The sequence below is a fragment of the Cajanus cajan genome, chromosome 6 (assembly GCF_000230855.2).
Source record: "Cajanus cajan strain Asha chromosome 6, NIPB_CcT2T_4, whole genome shotgun sequence".
Classification (NCBI taxonomy): Eukaryota; Viridiplantae; Streptophyta; class Magnoliopsida; order Fabales; family Fabaceae; genus Cajanus; species Cajanus cajan.
Window position 1 is genome coordinate 52,967,818 of NC_138522.1, and position 17,573 is coordinate 52,985,390.

Genomic DNA, 17,573 nt, shown 5'->3' on the forward strand with positions numbered 1-17,573 from the left:
AAATACTTTTTTCATATATAACACCAGAGGCAATCTCAAATCCTCAATGACATCAAGATTTGAATTAATATATCCAACTATTTGTACTCTTGGATTTCAATAATGTCGATAAAAATGACTTTCTATATTCACCAAACTGTTTCCCAACGTGAACTGATCGATGTTGATAGTAGTAAACAACAACCACAATACATATGCAGCAGCAGCAAGTAAAGGTGATTGATCCAATCCTCTCACGACAACGACACAAGTAAAGGTGCCAATAATAATTAACACACCACGTTCAATTAAGCCCAAAAATACATTAACCATTCATCTCACCCTAATAAAAATAATAAACTAGCTACAACAAAACAATACACAATATGTTCAAGTTTGATAGTGCAATACAATAGGTCAAATTCATAAAAGCTCAAAAGAATAATAATATACAGTCCAAAAAAGTTTAAAAGACAGTGTTATTTTATTTTACTAAGATTTTGGCCACATGGTGAAGGTTTTGCAATACTAAAAACGTAATAAAATTGCCGACACAATTTAAAACCTTGTTTCAATTAGCAGCATGAGTGTGAGGTTCAGCTTCAATTTCAGGCTGAGAGAGCTGTTGCAATGTCTTCAACAACTGTGCTCCTTTCCTCCTTCCTCTCGCGCTGCACTCTCCTTGCAGCGCGAGCTCCACCGCACGCGCCACCTCTTCCGGCGGCGCTGTCTGCAACTCTGCCCCGGCGCCGCCGTAGACCACAGCGAGCACGCCGATGGCGTACTCCTTCCCGCGGGCGCCAGTCTTGCCCATCATGGTGACCATGACGGGCACGGCGAGGGCATGGGCTCTCACTTCTTCGGCGCCCTCGGGTAGGGTGCACATGAGTTCGAGCGCGGCGAGAGCGCGCTCAACTGGTGCGCCGTCGAGCTCTGGTGCGATCTCTACGATCGCAGAGACCGCACCGGTCTCGACGGCGACACGACGGTTGACATGGGAGAGGCAGAGGGCGAAGAGGATCTTGGTGGCGAGGGGGAGGTTGCGGATGAGGGCGCGCATGAGGTTGGTGGGGCAGGGGGGTTGGTCTTGGGGAGGGTTGGGAACGAGGGAACGTTCTAGAAGGTGGAGGGCGGTGGTGGGGTCGGTGGTTAGTTGGAGCTCTGAAATGTGGAAGAGTTCTTGGAGGTTAAGGATTTGTGGTGGTGGAGGAAGAGTGGTAGTGGTTGTGGTTGTGGTTGTGTTTGTTTTGACGAGGTTGTTTGTGTTTGTGTTTGTGTTTATGTTGGTGTTGGTGTTGGTGTTGGTGGGAGAGAATCTCCATTGAGTGAAGCTTTGGGAGGAAGAGGAAGAGGTGGAGGATTCGCATTGGAAGCGAGGAGGGGTGAGAGGGAGGGGAGGGGTGGCGCCGGTGGGGCTGAGGACGGTTTGGGCGCAGTGACGGAAGAAACCGCATGAGAAGAGTTGGGTTTTCAGTTTTGGTTGATGATGATGGTGGGTTTTCATGACGAGAACAAGATAGGAAGAGAGTGTGTTTTGGTCTTTGGTTTCGCTTCTATTTTCGATCTGCTACTGTGTTGTGTTATGTTACTGTTAGGGGTGACAATAATGAAACTGTTCTTGGTACGACGTGGCTCTATTATTTCTGTCACCTTCGTGAAAAACAATGGAATGGGTCAAAATCTGATTCCCCTCCTCAGCTCATTTTACATATTAATTAGTAATTTTTCACAAGTTGCATTTCTGTATATTTTTTTTGTAATAATTGTGAAAATTAAGAAAAAAAATAATTGGAACAGAAAATTATATAATAAAATTTATTACATAAATAATTTTTTTTTTTTTGGTTATGTATTTTTAGCAAGAAGGTCATTGTCATCACACTTTGAGTATAAAAATAATATAAGTACAACAAATTATGCAAGGAAAAGAGGAAAGAAATAAAATAAGATAAATGATGTTATTGAAAAAATAGTCAGAGAAAATAATATTGTATAAATTGGTGATATATTATTGTTAAAAAGAAAAATATGTCAGAAAGAAATTATTAAGGAGTTTGTTACATGCATATCTTTTATAAAAAAAATATCTCCATAGTACAGGATAGATAGCATTTAGTGAGTTTCTGCTGTCTTTTTCAATGAATTCAATTAATAACAAAGATAGGACATATACAGTTAAAAAATAAAATAAAAATAAGACAATGTTATATTAACCTACTCCAATTATTAGTTAGGTATGACATCAAATTTATATATATATATATATATGCTTAGATTTTTTATAGTTGTGACAAAAAATAATTATTTTAGTTTTTTATTATATACGAACATAAAAATTCAAGATTGAGATGAGAAGATTCGAAGCATTCTTGATCCAGATAATACATACTGAATAATGAGATTTAGTACGTAAAAGCATGTACGAGGAGGTGCTTAAAACCAAAGTGAAAGAATTGCAAGACAATTTCATCTTCAAATATACTTCACGTGTCTTAAATAATAGAGGTTAAAATCAGGTCGGCCTAACAGTAAAAAATTGAAAATCAAATAAAATATGCAGAGTTTTAACAAATTTTGGAACATTTATTATAATTATAATAATAATAATAATAGTAGTAGTAGGAGTCTCTAATATACAAAAATGGATGCAGTCCTCAGCATGTTACATATGAACTGCTCCATATGCAGCCATATGTCCTTTAAAAATTATAATTGTGTTTACATTTTTTTTTGTTATCAAATAACATAAACATTTTAATAGCCATTATGTGTGCAGTTAGTTTTCCAATTGTAGATGGTTTGAATCACGCTTTTAGGTAACCATACCATTTATATTTGCCATAAGATGCTTTGCCCAAGATATCATTTAATTTTGATAAAATATGATTCCATACCGTTAAGTGGTTTTTACCGGCGCTTTTAAAATCGAATATGTGATTGAATCAATTAACATACTCATGGTTTATCAATTCAACTATATTCGAAAAAATGATAATCAAATATGTGCATTTTTAAATTTTGTATAACACATCAAATAATAAATCATCCTCTATATATAAAAATAAAAAAAATAAAATAAAATAAAATAAAAACATGAAGAGTTATTGTGTGTAAAAGTATTTTTAAAAGATTTTCTTTAGAGAGAATTTTTAGGAAATTTTTTAACTTTATATTTAATTTAATTTTTATTTATCATAATTATTTATGAATTAAACGTTAATATTTAAAATAAATAATAATAAATAAAAATAATCTTATACTATAATATAAATCATTTATCATAAATCTAAAATATAATTTATATATTTAAACACAGTATTTATTATTTATATACATAATTTTTTTAAAAATTTTACTTATATATAATAAACATTTAACATATACCTTGCATAGACTAAAATATTAATTAACATATTAATAAAGTATTATATATTCATAATTAATCTACGACAATACATTTAAACATAATAAGTTTAATATTTGTAAATTAATAAAAAATTATATTATATAATTTTAATTCATTATGTATATGATATAATGCTTTAATTTATAATAAAAATATTTTATTTGTCTTAAATGTATGATCCTAACCTATTAAAGAATTTTGCACCAAAAAAGCCTACTAAATAATTTAAGATTAAATATACTTATACTTATTCCACAAAGCTGATAAAAAAAATACTTATTTTACAAAGAGTTTAAATTAAATACTTATAAAGTTTTTTATACTTTAATTAAATAGAAATTATTTTAGACACGGTTTTAAAGTAATAATAAATGGGCAGTGCTTCTAATACTCTTTTTATTGATTAAAATCTACATAATTATGAGTGTATCTTTCATCGATTAAAGTTTGTCGGAAAATTATAAAATCATGAGTGTAGTTCATTAAATAATGAATTAGTCACAATTTTGTGATTTTTAACCACTTTCAATCAAAATAAAAAAAAAATAATAATAATAATAATAATAAGTTAAAAAGAGTCCTGAAAAATGTCTGCATTAATTTAAACCATAATACTCAACTTGAAATTGAAGCCCTCACTCTCTTCTCGATTAAATATTAATTTTTCCCTATTTTGGATGTACATTTCATAAACAATTCCACAAGACAACTAACTGAAATTTCTCTATAAATCATCTCAAAATACCATATTTTTATCTTTATCTATATAAGAATCAGATCCTCTAATGTTCAAAGCTAAACTGCACATATGCAGTTATCTAGCTTGCCTTTTTTTTTAACTCTATAAATTAAATTTATTATAAATAAATCAATTTTAAGAATGGATTTTATCCATTATTTCGATACATTGGATGACTGGGGCAATGCTCAAGTAAACTACTATATTGATATTTGTGTATCAAAGTAATGGCTCCGGCATAAAAGAAGAATTTTAATACTGTTACCTTAACATCGATAAAACGTACATCGCAAACGTAACCTCTCGGCCAAATTACAAAAGGCTTCAAATACTAATAACCAAAATATTCACAGTAAAATCCTCCAGTCGCATATTAAAATATGAAAGCAATCTTGATCAAAAACTTATGAAAGCAATTAAAAATAATGAACTGACTCAATAATTAATCAGAAAAAGGAAAATGATTGAATAGGAGATCTATAATGTTTTGCCGATCTCGTAGTTGTAAATGAAACGCTGCATTCAGAATAGGAGCAAAATATGTCATCAACATACGCCTACGATAGTTACTTCAAAATGCAATCAGCCTAGGAAGTTAATGATTTTCTTTCATTATCCTCAATTTACATCATGAAAATTAAAAATAATCCTCCATTCAACCTCAGACATTGGAATGTAATGGAATTTTAAATTACTTTTGCAATTCAAGTTACAAGGTTTCAACGGACATCCGAACGTAACTAAAAAGTAATAACTAAAAGAAAAGTGAGATAAACCTACTTAAAACTTCAAAAATGAGAGGAAGTATGGGGCAAAAATGGACGATAGATCATCTCCATTTCTCTTGTAGATCTTTCCTCTCAGATAATACCCAAGTGACAAATATTGCAGCTACTAGTGCAACAATTGTTAGAAGAAGTAAAGCATAGCTGAAATCCTCTGTTAGTGAATCGTAAGTCCTAGAAGGAGCAATCTGAGTAAAAAATAGATCTACTCCATAGGCAAAGACGAGGGAAGTAGACTCCAGCTTGGCGGGCACTGTTACAATGCCTCGGAGACCTTCCACTTTAAGGGAATGTGTAATATAGGTCTGCAGAAATTCAAGCAGAACGAATATGAAATTCATGTCAAGTACATTAAGCTCACAGAGAAGGATGAGGTTGAAGTTGGTGATAAAGGCAAACCTTACTAATATTATATGCTTAAGCAGACCTAGATTTGCCAATTGAGGGGTAAGATAAACAATGTCGGCCGGAGCAAGTTAAAGGAGAGATTGCAGTCATATTTCTCCTACCTCAATATACTCCCTTTGACCCTCCTTATAAGGTACGATTTGGAAATGATACTCCTTTTTATAAGATATTTTATAGTTTTTATAAAACATTAATTTTACTTTTCATCATTTGACTTTATAAAAGGATGTGAACTGAACATGTATGCTTCTTATTGTTGAATAACTAGAATGATACATGTGCATATACACGGGTTACTACAGTTTTTACGTATGTTTATAAAATTACAAATAACAATTAAATGCTTGAATTTTTTCAAAAATATAGAAAAACAAAAGTATTCAAGTTGGATATAGTCTTGTGTGAACTATCTTTGTGTTTAATTATAAGACTTTCAACTAAATTACACTTAGAAAAATTAGTTAATTTAGTTAAGAGCATTAAATTTCTCAATAATTGAAACTATTTTCTAAAATTAACCTTATCTCTTCTCAGTAATAATTAAATAAATAAACTTAATTTTTCAGTAATAATTAATTTAGACACAATAAATGGAATAAAAAAATTCAAGCATCATAAAAATGAAAATATTAAAATTATTCCTTGAACAAATAAGATTTTTTAAATTATCCAACTTAAAAGAACAAAATGATTGAGAAATAATTATAAATTTCAATTTTTACAAATTTAATATTTTTCAAACATATAAAGCATTAATATGTAAAAAATTTAGACTACATAAGATTTATCACCATTATTTTTATTTATTGTATATATAAAAATCATCTGGCTTTTACACCTATATTGTAAATAAAAATTTATTATATTTATAATATTTATAAACAATACTTTAAATATTTTCTATTGATTAATAAAAAGTTATTAAAAGCCGAAACAACAAAATGCCAGTGTCTCACCTGCCTCGTCCTATCTCATTAAGCAAAATAAGTTCAAAAATCTAATCCACTCTGATTAATAATTATATATATATATAATATTTATTGAAATTAAATTAATAAACTTAATTTTTCGGTAACAATTAATTTAGACACAATAAATGGGTTAAAAAAATTCAAGCATTATAAATATGAAAATTTTATATTAGTCCTTGAACAAATAAGATTTTTTAAATTATCCAACTTAAAAGAAAAAATATATTGAGAAATACACATAAATTTCAATTGTTAGCTTAAAAAACAACTTATTCAATTTCAATCTTCTGACTTTTACAACTATATTATCAATAAAAATTTATTACATTTATAATATTTATAAATAATATTTTAAAGATTTTCTATCGATTAATAAAAAGTTATTGGAAGTTGAAACAACAAAATGTGAATTCAAAAATCCAAGCCACTCCATTTAATAATTAATATATATATATATATAATATTTATTGAAAATTAAATAAATAAACTTAATTTTTTAGTAATAATTAATTTAGATCAATATATAGAATACAAAAATTCAAGCATTATAAAAATGAAAATTTCAATTTACCTTTAAAAAATTATTGAGAAACAATTATAAATTTCAATTTTTAGCATTAAAAAAAACATGTTTTAGAAGAAAAAAACTTTTTTACAAATTTAATATTTGTCAAACACGTAATGCTTTAACATGTAGAAAATTTAAACCACATAAAACAGACTATCTCCTCACCATTTTTTGTCATCCACGTATCAATGGCATGATTGCACCATTTGTTAAGTTTTTCTTTATTTCATACATATAGAAAAGGAACAAGGATATTTTTTCACGCGTTTGTTTGTTGGGGGAGGGGAGGTATTGAACAAGACGAAATTTCAGAGACCAAGTATATACCTGAGAAATGATGGGCAATGAATCAGTAAGAGGAATAATTCCTTCTTCTTTCTCAGCTTGCGAGGGATTAAGTGTGCGTCGTGGATCCAAGAAGCGTTTATCAAGTGCCAAAACCTGGGAAAAAGAATGAATTAACACCCCCAAAATGTAGGATTTCATTGAAGAAAAGAACTAAACAAGAGGTGGGAAAAAAACTCAAGTAGTGTAAATAATTCTGACCTGATCACCGATTGTACCAATAAGAAGCTGCTTAGAGGTTATACCCTTGGCTGTCGAAGTCACTTCTATTGCTTTCACAGAATGGGTAAAAAAGTATGACTGTGATTTTGTTGTAACTTCTGGTCGGTAATAAGAAGAAATGGGTGATGTAAGATTATGCTTCCCAAGAACAAACTTCCAGACATCTTTGTTATCCTGTAAATTACATTCAAGGATATCATATCAGAATGAACACACATTAGTACCCCAAAGAAAAGAAAGAATTAACACAAACCCCGTGTACCCAAAAGAGGATATTAACATATACCAAAACAAAAGAGAGGGGGAAGTCATTAAATGAAGATACACAAGTTAACAGACATACCGCTCGAGACTGATCATAGACCTCAACAACTGACATCTCGTATCTGTGTGCTCTGAGATTAAAATAGTGGTAGACAACCCAGTTTTCACTAAATACCTATACAAGTAATATTGATGTAAGAAACGTATAAAAATTAGTTTACACCTTTTAAATGAGAATGCAGATCAAAAACTTACAGCATGAACAGGACCCTGGCAACCATGATGAGTCATGCGATGCAATATGCGACCAGTCACAGTATCGATGATATAAATGACCAACCATGCCTCCTCTGGGGTGGCTGCTCCAATTTCCCCTCTGGCTTTTGGTGCTGCATTTGCAACAAAAAGTACATTCTTCGATACATACTTATACATGACATCATAGTCAGTCATAACTTTTGCTTGGGTATGAACAACCTATATGGAAAAAGAATCAGTACCAAATTTAGTAAGCAAGGGAATAACTAAGACTCCACGAAAGCGAAGGTTATTATAAAGTATGATCGTGTGAGGAAATCCTTAATTGACATATTATTTGCAATCATTTGAATATACTTTGATAGTTTGATTAGTATAGATACAACTAATATGACTTAGGATCAAGAATGACAGATATTACATAATTATTGGTAGATTAAAAATTTGTTCGTAAAATCCCTCCAAACTTAACCCATTTTTTAACGCTACTGATTAGTAATAAAACCCACCTTCAGGAAAAGGTAACCTGTAAGCTTGTATTTATTACAAGAAATAAGGAATTTAAATAATGCATATCTGACATAGGAGATTTATATTTTTTTGAAAACATGATAAGTATAGACAGTAGAATATAGCATTATCAATTTTATTTTATTTCATAAAAAAATGCTCTTTTAATTAATAAAAACCCAACGCCAAAGGCACCATACCTCATTTGATTTTCTTGTCACTGTTGCAATAATCTTTTCTGATTCAGATGGGAACACAATAGACCATAAATCCCTGAAGTCAAAGCAGTATTCATCTACTATGTGAATGCAATTGCTCTTCAAGGCATGACCTCTGATAACACCATTATCAGCCTCGACTGAGTACCAGTACACATTTGAAAATTCTCGTTGCAGAATGTCAATAGCTTCAGGAGTTCTTGGGTATAGGTATGCATGCTGGTTTATGTCAATAATTAGATGCAGACGCTGTTCAGTTGAATCAGTATATGGCAGTGGAATAACTTGAGCAACAGTATGGGCAAGGCTCAAAGAATTGAGTTCCTTCCCAGCATATGCATCAATAAAAGAAAGAACAGCTGGAGTAGCCAAACTTGGTCCACATCGCCCAACTACAAGGATAGATGGATTCTCATCCAATGCATGATGATGTGGAACCTGCCACTGATAAATGTTAAGCCCAACCGGATGTACACACACTTCTGTTTTCCGCAGAGTATGAAGTAGAATAGACCAAACTACACGTCCATCTCCAGTGTGCAAAGCAAAAACCTTTCCCGCCCTTGTAAGTACTATAAGCAACTTACGAAAACCATTATGATCACGAGTCATTTTGCTTTTCTCAGAACTCCTCAACCTCAGTGCTTGAATAGCTACTACATCCTCAGGGCTTGCAATCATTAAAGTTCCTTTGAGCTTCAGCACATGTCCCTTTCAATAATAAATCGCACAAAAGAACTACCATTAGAAAAGTAGTTAATGATATCCACATAAAAACCTAAATCCCTAATTTATAGATACAATAAAACTGTATAGGAAATTTGCACATGTCAGCATTCTGTTAACTTTCCTCCCCTCCAAATGGCATTTTGGCTACCTCAATGAGTGATGGACATTTTTAAATATGGATCGAGGGCTCTTTCCCATTGTTCTAATTATAAAATAAAAATAGTACACACAAACTAAGATTAGTTTACACTCATGTAAATCAAAGTCACTTACATTATTCAATAAAATTTTATTGGAAAAAACTATATTAAACTTTGCTAAACGTATTGAAGGTTCTTATCACAGATGATAGATCATATCTACAAATCTTAGATTATCCAAAATTATTTGATACTCCATACCATAGATATACATCAAAGTAAATGTAATATATTATATACTACACTATTGAAACATATAAAATAAGAATCATTTAATTATATTCTTGTTTTTGCCTAATTTATAGAAAATTTGACACAAACAATCAAGATAATATACAATTATATTTCAATGTTGGATCAGTAAAAAACACATTATATACAAAGTCATTAAATGATGTAACAGGAAGTCTTAGACCAGTGTAAATCAATCTCATGAGTGTGTCTGTGTGTGTGAAATTATGCAGGTTGATGTCCTGATTAAAAATATCAAATGTATACCTTAAGCCATTCAAAGAGGTTCTGTTCAACTTTTGCCACAGATACACCTTCCTTTTCCACAGGTAGTTCTGACGTTGTTACATCTACAACTGATGCAAGACCATCCTCTCTACTCCAGACAATTTCCCCTTGCTGTACTAATAAGAGTGAATGATCCTCCATTACCATCAATGCTCTAAAACCATAAGATCTATCTGTCCTCAAATAATTGTTTATAAAAATCTTATCAATGTTCCCTCTTTGTTGGTCTATTATTATACTTTCCTTGAGCAAATCACCATTCCAATCACTAACATCCTTAACAAAAAGGAAAATTTTACTGTCTTCGTGTTGAGCAAATGCAAAAGCATGTTGACCCTCTGAAATTGACAAAGCATCACTACAAGCTGCAACATTATTAATTTTGTCCACTAACACCAAATCACCTTCGTTTGTCACTTTAATTAAAAGAACATGGGAATTGATTTGTAATGCAAACAACTCTGGGAGCCTTGATGGTACTATTACTGCCTGTCCAGATGAATCCTTGATGAGGTCTGAAATAGGCTTTTGGTTGTAACTAATCTTACCATTCTTGATTTTTATTGTTAGTATCTTAGACCTCATATTATCCAATACCACAAACTTATCACTTGAGATTGTTAATAATTCCCCAAAAGTATCACAGGGAAGTGTTGTATGATCCTTCTTTAGCAATTCTCCATTCTTAGCATTCAATCCATACACATAAAACTCTGAAGAACCAATAAAACCCGCTACATAGATCTCATCAGTGGACTGAATAATATGGCCAACCTCAATGCTGCAAATATGATGAAGATAACAATGTTAATGTCAATGTAAAGCTTTAAGAAAAACATTTTGCTCATTAAACTCCAAATTTTTCATACCTTTCACCTGCAAAATCCTGCCTCCAAAGAACTTCACCATCTATGCTGGAAACAGCATGGAGACAACCTTTACCAAAAACAAGGATCAAATCATCCTTGTCAGCTTTCAGGTTTTTCTGCAAAATTAAAACACCACTTAATTGAACATGTATAGAAAACACTCACACTCTTAGGTTCAGTCATTCGGATACAATTATATAAGCCAGGGCCAAGGGCAGGTTTATGACAGTAAAAGGGCTGCCCAATGCAGGCTCGTGATATTTATCACAAAAAGTACAAAAGGTGAGAATTAGGTACATGTGGAAACTTCACTGGATAAGGGGCATGAGTCCAAATAATTTTGTTGGCCAAATTACTTCAGACTTAAAGGATCATTCTGTTGAATAAAAGTAACTTAGTTTTGGGGGTTTAACACATGCATGATGCAACAACAATAACAATATTTCCCCATTAGGTGGGGTCACCTACATGGAATCCTGTATAAAAAATGACACCATCCTGTTCTGTCAAAAGCCAGTGTTCATATGTGCAGAGGAAGGAAAAATACTGAGTTGTGTTTGCATTAGCACTGTGCACTTGGCGAGAAAGGGAGGGTTGAATCTTCAAGTATCAAGTTAGGTCACCTTATTTGCACTGACATTTAACTCGAATTATATTTATGTCCAAGGGAATTAGAAGTCTTATTGTAGTACTCATTTTTCACTATATATGAGTCCTTTTCATCACTCTAGAGGATGTTGTACCATTTATCAAATGCTACTTTCTTCATCTTTAACACCTTTCAGACTTTGTTGCATTACCCAATAAAAAACACATCATATAAAGTATATCTATATCTATAAATATATATATATATATATATATACATATTCAAAAAATCAACAACAAAAAGCTATTTACTCACTGGAATGTATAGTATTGACTTTGAGGCCTTTGAGCCCTGAAGGGAAGACTCCCAAACCATCTGTCCATCAGGAAGGTTCCATGCTCTCAATATACTTCCATCCGAGGAAAGAGTTATGACATCTGAAGCATTTAAATGCACAGTTAATGAATTTGATCAACAATGTAAGTTAAACATTTAGACATATCTCAATGCAGAAATCAATTTGCTCTAACAAAGTAACAATATGCTGAGAAGCAAAGATTAATTAATGAAACTTCAAGCTAAAAAAATCACTGTAAGTCTGTGATCATGCTGTGTGTAGCCACTAGCCATGCAAACAATACATCCTTCAATTGATTTTATATCATTAGTCAAGACAAGGAAACAATAAAAAGCAAAACATTATTGCCTTAAAAATGCAAATAACCAAAGGAGTTTTGGATATTAGACACTTGAAACTGAGGAGGAAGTAGAACTAAAAAATACATGTGAAAGCAGTTTAAACTTTGATATCTTCCCATTTCCCACAATTAGAGTCATGCAAGCATGTTGTTGCCTGTCCCAAGATCTAGATCTTCATGTGCCACCACCGTTGGCAATTACAATAGAAAATTCAACAATAGGACTGCTTTTGACAATGCATTTTATGAGAGAAAAATATAAGACATTATGTTAACAGAGGAAATCAGCATCAGTTGATATCCAAACATAAATATATTTTCAAGGGAAATACAAGTTTTGGATAACAAAGGATCATGCTGACAAGGAGAATCCTAGACATTAGTGTCACACTGTCACATCCTTAATTATGATGAAATTTTTAACAATCAACTATAAATGTACAGTAAAACTTCTCTGCAATGAAGAAAAGATAGCATGAAGTATGGTTCTACACAGTCAAAGGCTAAGCACAATACATTTTCCCAAGGCAATATCAAGCCCATCAACAACATCGTTGGTCCCAAGAACATGCCTCCAAACTGCAAGCAAGAAAACACAGCTCAGTGTTTTTATTCTCAACAAAGAAAACAAATAAATAGCTAAGCAAGCATCAGCCATTGCTGGATAAGGCTTGATTCAGTTTAAAACCAGTTAAATGTTGCTCATATTTTATTGGAGCTTCATAGACAATGAGTCTGTTCCTCTCTATTGAAAATAAAAAGTTTTTTCAAATACTACAACTCTCAAAAACTCTTCTAACTTTTATTCAAAGGTGTCAATATTACATTTATAACAACTAATCCAATGGAGTCAACAAGAGCAGTTAAACAAATCAGACTTACAAATCTCTCCATGACGAAGGTCGAGTGAAGCTACAACATTCTCCTCGGTGGACACTAAAACACGCTTTCGCCCAGTCTTTTGAGTATGGAACAAAGCGTGCTTCACTTTCCCTATGTACTGTTGGTGCCTACAATTAGTAGCCAAACATATTCAGCAGTTAGTAACATTTTGAGCACATAATACGCAAATCAGGCAACAGAATCAGAAATTTCCCCGTCCAAACATGGTTCTACTACAAGATAACAATCGATCGATAGAGCAGTTAAACTTTAGATTAAGCAGCAAGTATTAGTAACGACGTTAACAAGTTTCAAATTATAAATAATATCAAGTCGTGAGAGAAATTAGATCGAGGTTGCGGGCGATAATTACGAGTGTTGAATGAAAAGGAATTGAATTGAGGGAATGGAAGGAAAAGAAATCGAATAATCGGACGGATTAAGGAAGCATGGAGTGATGGAAAAGGCTTTGACCGTGTGAATAAATACTCACCAATCCATGAGGCCAACTTGATCTTCGTAAAGCGAAGAAGTGAGATGAGTGGATATGAGAAAGAGTAGAAGGGTGAGAAAAACCCTAATCGCCATGGCCATGGCGATTCAGCCAGAAGCACGGATCTGGAGTGTAAGAGAGTGACAGCACTTTGTATTTTCGTGTTCTTCACAGTCTTAGACGATGTTTACGGAAGATATAAGCCGGCTCTCCCCGAAACGCAGATTTTCAATTCCATGTTAACAAGGGCTTAGAATTTTCGAAAGAAAATACTTGGGAAATTTTTAAGGAATTGAAATTTTAAAGTATTTTAAAAAGATAAATATTTCACTATTATATTAAAAAATTAGGAATTTAGATCATTAAAATTACTTAAATATACGATAAGTAATTTCCTTCCTAAAATTAACCGTTGATATTTTAATATATATGTATTTTTGTCATACATGCAATAACGGATCATAGACTTATAGATGGGTTGTTAATAAGAATGGCCCGAAAAAATTTTCTTACTCACATAAAATATCTAACGTAGTTAAAATAGATATTTATTATAATAAATTTGGATTTATTTTTTTATTATAAATACAATAGAGTGAATATAGTAGTATTAGGTCCATAGCTATTTCATTAACTAAAATTATTTAAATATTTATATCTTTATCTTACGTTTTTATATTATTTTAATATTTTCAATAAAAATAACATTAAATATAAATTTAAATTTATTTTTAATACTTTTCTAAAAAAGTCATAAATATTCATGAATACTTACAAATATTTATAAAACTTATAAGTACATATTTAAGAGATACCAATGTGAGTATGAAACATGTACTTAAGTGAACTTTTATTTGGTGAGGATGGGTCCCTACTACCACTCCCACAAAATTCTATTATTATCCCTAGTTGTTAACCTTCACACTTTAACTTACTCTAAAATGTTGTTTTATCTCATTTTATGCTTATATTCTATGGTAAAACTCATGTTTTTATTAAGTGTACAATAGACAAGTGACAAATAACATAATTGAAAAAATTGGTGTAAAAAGAAGTAAAAAATGACTTATCTTGAAGATAAAGGATGCAACACAACCATAAGTTAAAGCATGACCATGTTTGGATGCACAACCATGAAGCATTATCTTGTTTCAAAATAAGCACGGTGATGCTACTTTGAAACACTCCTTTACTTAAAATTGAGCATGGTGTGCTTATTTAATTTTGTTGTACTCATGGATTTAGTCATATAATTTTAGATTTTATTCCTATATTGTGTGACTAAATTATTGTCGGAATTGTGATATAATTGTAGTCCTTGAATCTCAAATTATAAATTTGAGTAAATTCTTTCTTTTATTGTTTGGGTTATCTTGTTATTTTAATTTTGTACAAATAATTGATCAATATAAGTATTGTGACTGTTGGCTAATGATACGATCAATATAAGTTAATTAATGGAACCACCATATAACAAGGTTTAGAAACTTGCATAATCATATTGGTTTTCTAAACTTCTAACTGGGTTAATTTAATCAACTTTATATCCTTTATGGTTAGCTATACAAGTTTCTATATAACCAATTTAGGATTTTTATGAGGTAATGACTATTAATTTCCATGATTAAAATGATGTATAACTTGAGAGACAAAATTGGCGATCAAGATTTAGGATTCACACAAATTAAATTAAAGAATTCGAGTTGTTGAAATTGCATCTATGATTCTTATTTTGCGATTTAATTAATTTACAATTTTAATTATTTATTATTACACTAGTTATCAACACTTTTTTTCAAAACTTAATTTTCTTAAATAATAAAAAATTATTAGTAAATTGATAATTTATGCATTTTGTCTTTTAATTGTGATATACAAATTTTGTCCATTATTTATATCGTGATAGGACATCCTTAACTTTAGCATATTTCATATATATCAAGTTTTTGTTGTTGAAAATACAACCATGATGAGCTTTTTAATTACATTAAATTTGAAGTGTAGAGAAAGATAAATTTTATAGAGGTATAAGAAATAAAATGTAAAAAACAATGAAAGTATAGAAACAAAGGCATAAGGTTTAACATATTTTAACAACACGTCATTACCTCATTAGTGATACTTAATGATATTAACTATTTCTTCTTTTTTTTTTTACGTTAAAGATCAAAAGGGAGCTAAAAGTGTTGGTGTGTGACTTTCAAAATGGTGCAAGCTCCTCTATTAATATTTTGTTTGGGAGAGGAGAATAAATAGAGAGGGGAATGAAAGAGAACATGTGATGATTGATTTGATAGGATATATATAGATAAATAAAATAAAATGAGATTTATAATTATTTGGTAGAGTGAATTAAGTAAAAAAATAAAGTAAGATTGTTATTTTAAATTTAATTTTTTATAATTGAATTTTTAATAAAAAATAATATTTACAATTACTATTTTTCCCTCCATTTACAATATAGTTTGAATTATTATTTTAGTTATATATATATATATGATATTTTTACAAATAATTTAATTTAAAAATTATAAATAAAAAACATTTTCAATATTACTATATTTATTTATTATTATTTTAAAATAAATATAAATTTATAATTAGATTTATTTAAAATATCAAATAAAAATATTATTATCCACTATATATATAAATTGAATAGTATAATATATATATATATATATATATATATATATATATATATATATATTGAATAGGCTAACAAATTTACATTATTAGACTTCTCTATTTTATGTCATGCGTAAAATTGGGGTTATTAAAGTTTTTTTAGTAAGACTATCTTTTTATTTTTTTTAAATATTTTTTTAATTTAAAAAATGAAATTTATTTAAAATTATGACTGAAATTATAACAAAAAATCAATATTTTATTTTGTAACTAAATCATTAATTTAAACCTTAAATCTCAAATCATCATAATTCTCTAATATTTTCATATACTTATTTGTTTTTTTTCTCTCATGTCACACAAAAGATTTGTTGAAGAAATTTCTTCTTGCTATATTTTCTTTTGTTATTTTTTTTCTTTATTCTTAATTTTTCTATTTATTTTATTTTTATCTTCATCTTCATGTTTATCTTATATTCACATTAGTCATCATTCTATAATATTTACAAATATTTCATTTTTTTTCTCTCAGATATTCTCACACAAAAGGCCTTCAAGAAGCTTCTCCTTGATATATTTTTTCCTTGTTTTAAATTTTTTTACTTATCCTTTCAAATTTCTTTATTTTCAAATTTACTATCTATTTTTTTTGTCTTCATTTTCATGTTTATCTTATATTCACATTTTTTTCATTATCTTCTCCTTTACTTGACACACAATTTCACAAATAGGTTTGTGCCATTTTCATATAATTATTTTTCTTCTTACTTGTTCTCCTATTTTCCTTTATTATTAATTTTTCTATTAATCTTGTTTCATCTCCATGTTTATCTTTATGTTCACTTTTTTTTTCTTCATGTATTTTATCCTTTTTATGTGGCACACAATCACACGGATAAGTTTGAGTTTAATGAATTTTAGTGATTATTTATAGCTCACTACTACATGTAAAAATTATACTATTTTTTTCTTCTTCTTTGATTTGGTCAGTTTGAGATATTATTTGTTATTTTCAATTTCTTTGATTATGTTAAGTGATTATTTATTTTAGGATCTTTAATTTGGTGTTTTATGGATTAATTAATTCAATGATATTTTTTTCTTCTACATTTTTTCTCTCACCATAAAAACATACTTATTCATCTTCACTCCCTCCTACAATCATCTAACTATGTGTTGAATAAGGATACAATAACTATTATATCAATGTTAACTTACTCATTATATTGTGTGAATTCAAAATATTATGTAACATACCATAAATAAGTTTAAAGCATTCTCGTTGTTGATTTT

At 30.1% G+C, this 17,573-nt stretch overlaps 2 protein-coding genes across 2 annotated transcripts; both read right to left on the reverse strand.

Moving 5' to 3' along the window:
* Positions 1-247: 247 nt before the first annotated feature.
* On the reverse strand, positions 248-1,662 carry LOC109801026 (ARM repeat superfamily protein). The gene has a single exon (XM_020361991.3). It carries the CDS (start codon positions 1,481-1,483, stop codon positions 551-553), a length of 933 nt encoding a protein of 310 aa, XP_020217580.1. The 5' UTR covers positions 1,484-1,662; the 3' UTR covers positions 248-550.
* Positions 1,663-4,712: 3,050 nt separating this feature from the next.
* On the reverse strand, positions 4,713-13,891 carry LOC109800231 (uncharacterized). Its single transcript, XM_020360990.3, has 12 exons — positions 13,653-13,891; positions 13,160-13,287; positions 12,794-12,856; positions 11,895-12,016; positions 10,991-11,106; positions 10,101-10,902; positions 8,656-9,384; positions 7,943-8,164; positions 7,767-7,862; positions 7,403-7,597; positions 7,184-7,297; positions 4,713-5,214 (listed from the first exon to the last, which is right to left on the reverse strand). The coding sequence occupies exons 1-12, from the start codon at positions 13,751-13,753 to the stop codon at positions 4,954-4,956; spliced, it is 2,949 nt and encodes a 982-aa protein (XP_020216579.1). The 5' UTR covers positions 13,754-13,891; the 3' UTR covers positions 4,713-4,953.
* Between the last annotated feature and the right edge of the window lie 3,682 nt (positions 13,892-17,573).

Bases quoted from the DNA above. Each gene is read 5' to 3' on its own strand.
- LOC109801026 (XM_020361991.3), bottom strand. From the start codon at position 1,483: ATGAAAACCCACCATCATCATCAACCAAAACTGAAAACCCAACTCTTC.
- LOC109800231 (XM_020360990.3), bottom strand. From the start codon at position 13,753: ATGGCCATGGCGATTAGGGTTTTTCTCACCCTTCTACTCTTTCTCATA. The intron at 13,288-13,652 runs GTGAGTATTTAT...TACTAATTGTAG, and splicing joins CAAGTTGGCCTCATGGATTG to GCACCAACAGTACATAGGGA. The intron at 12,857-13,159 runs GTAAGTCTGATT...TCTTGCTTGCAG, and splicing joins CCTTCGTCATGGAGAGATTT to TTTGGAGGCATGTTCTTGGG.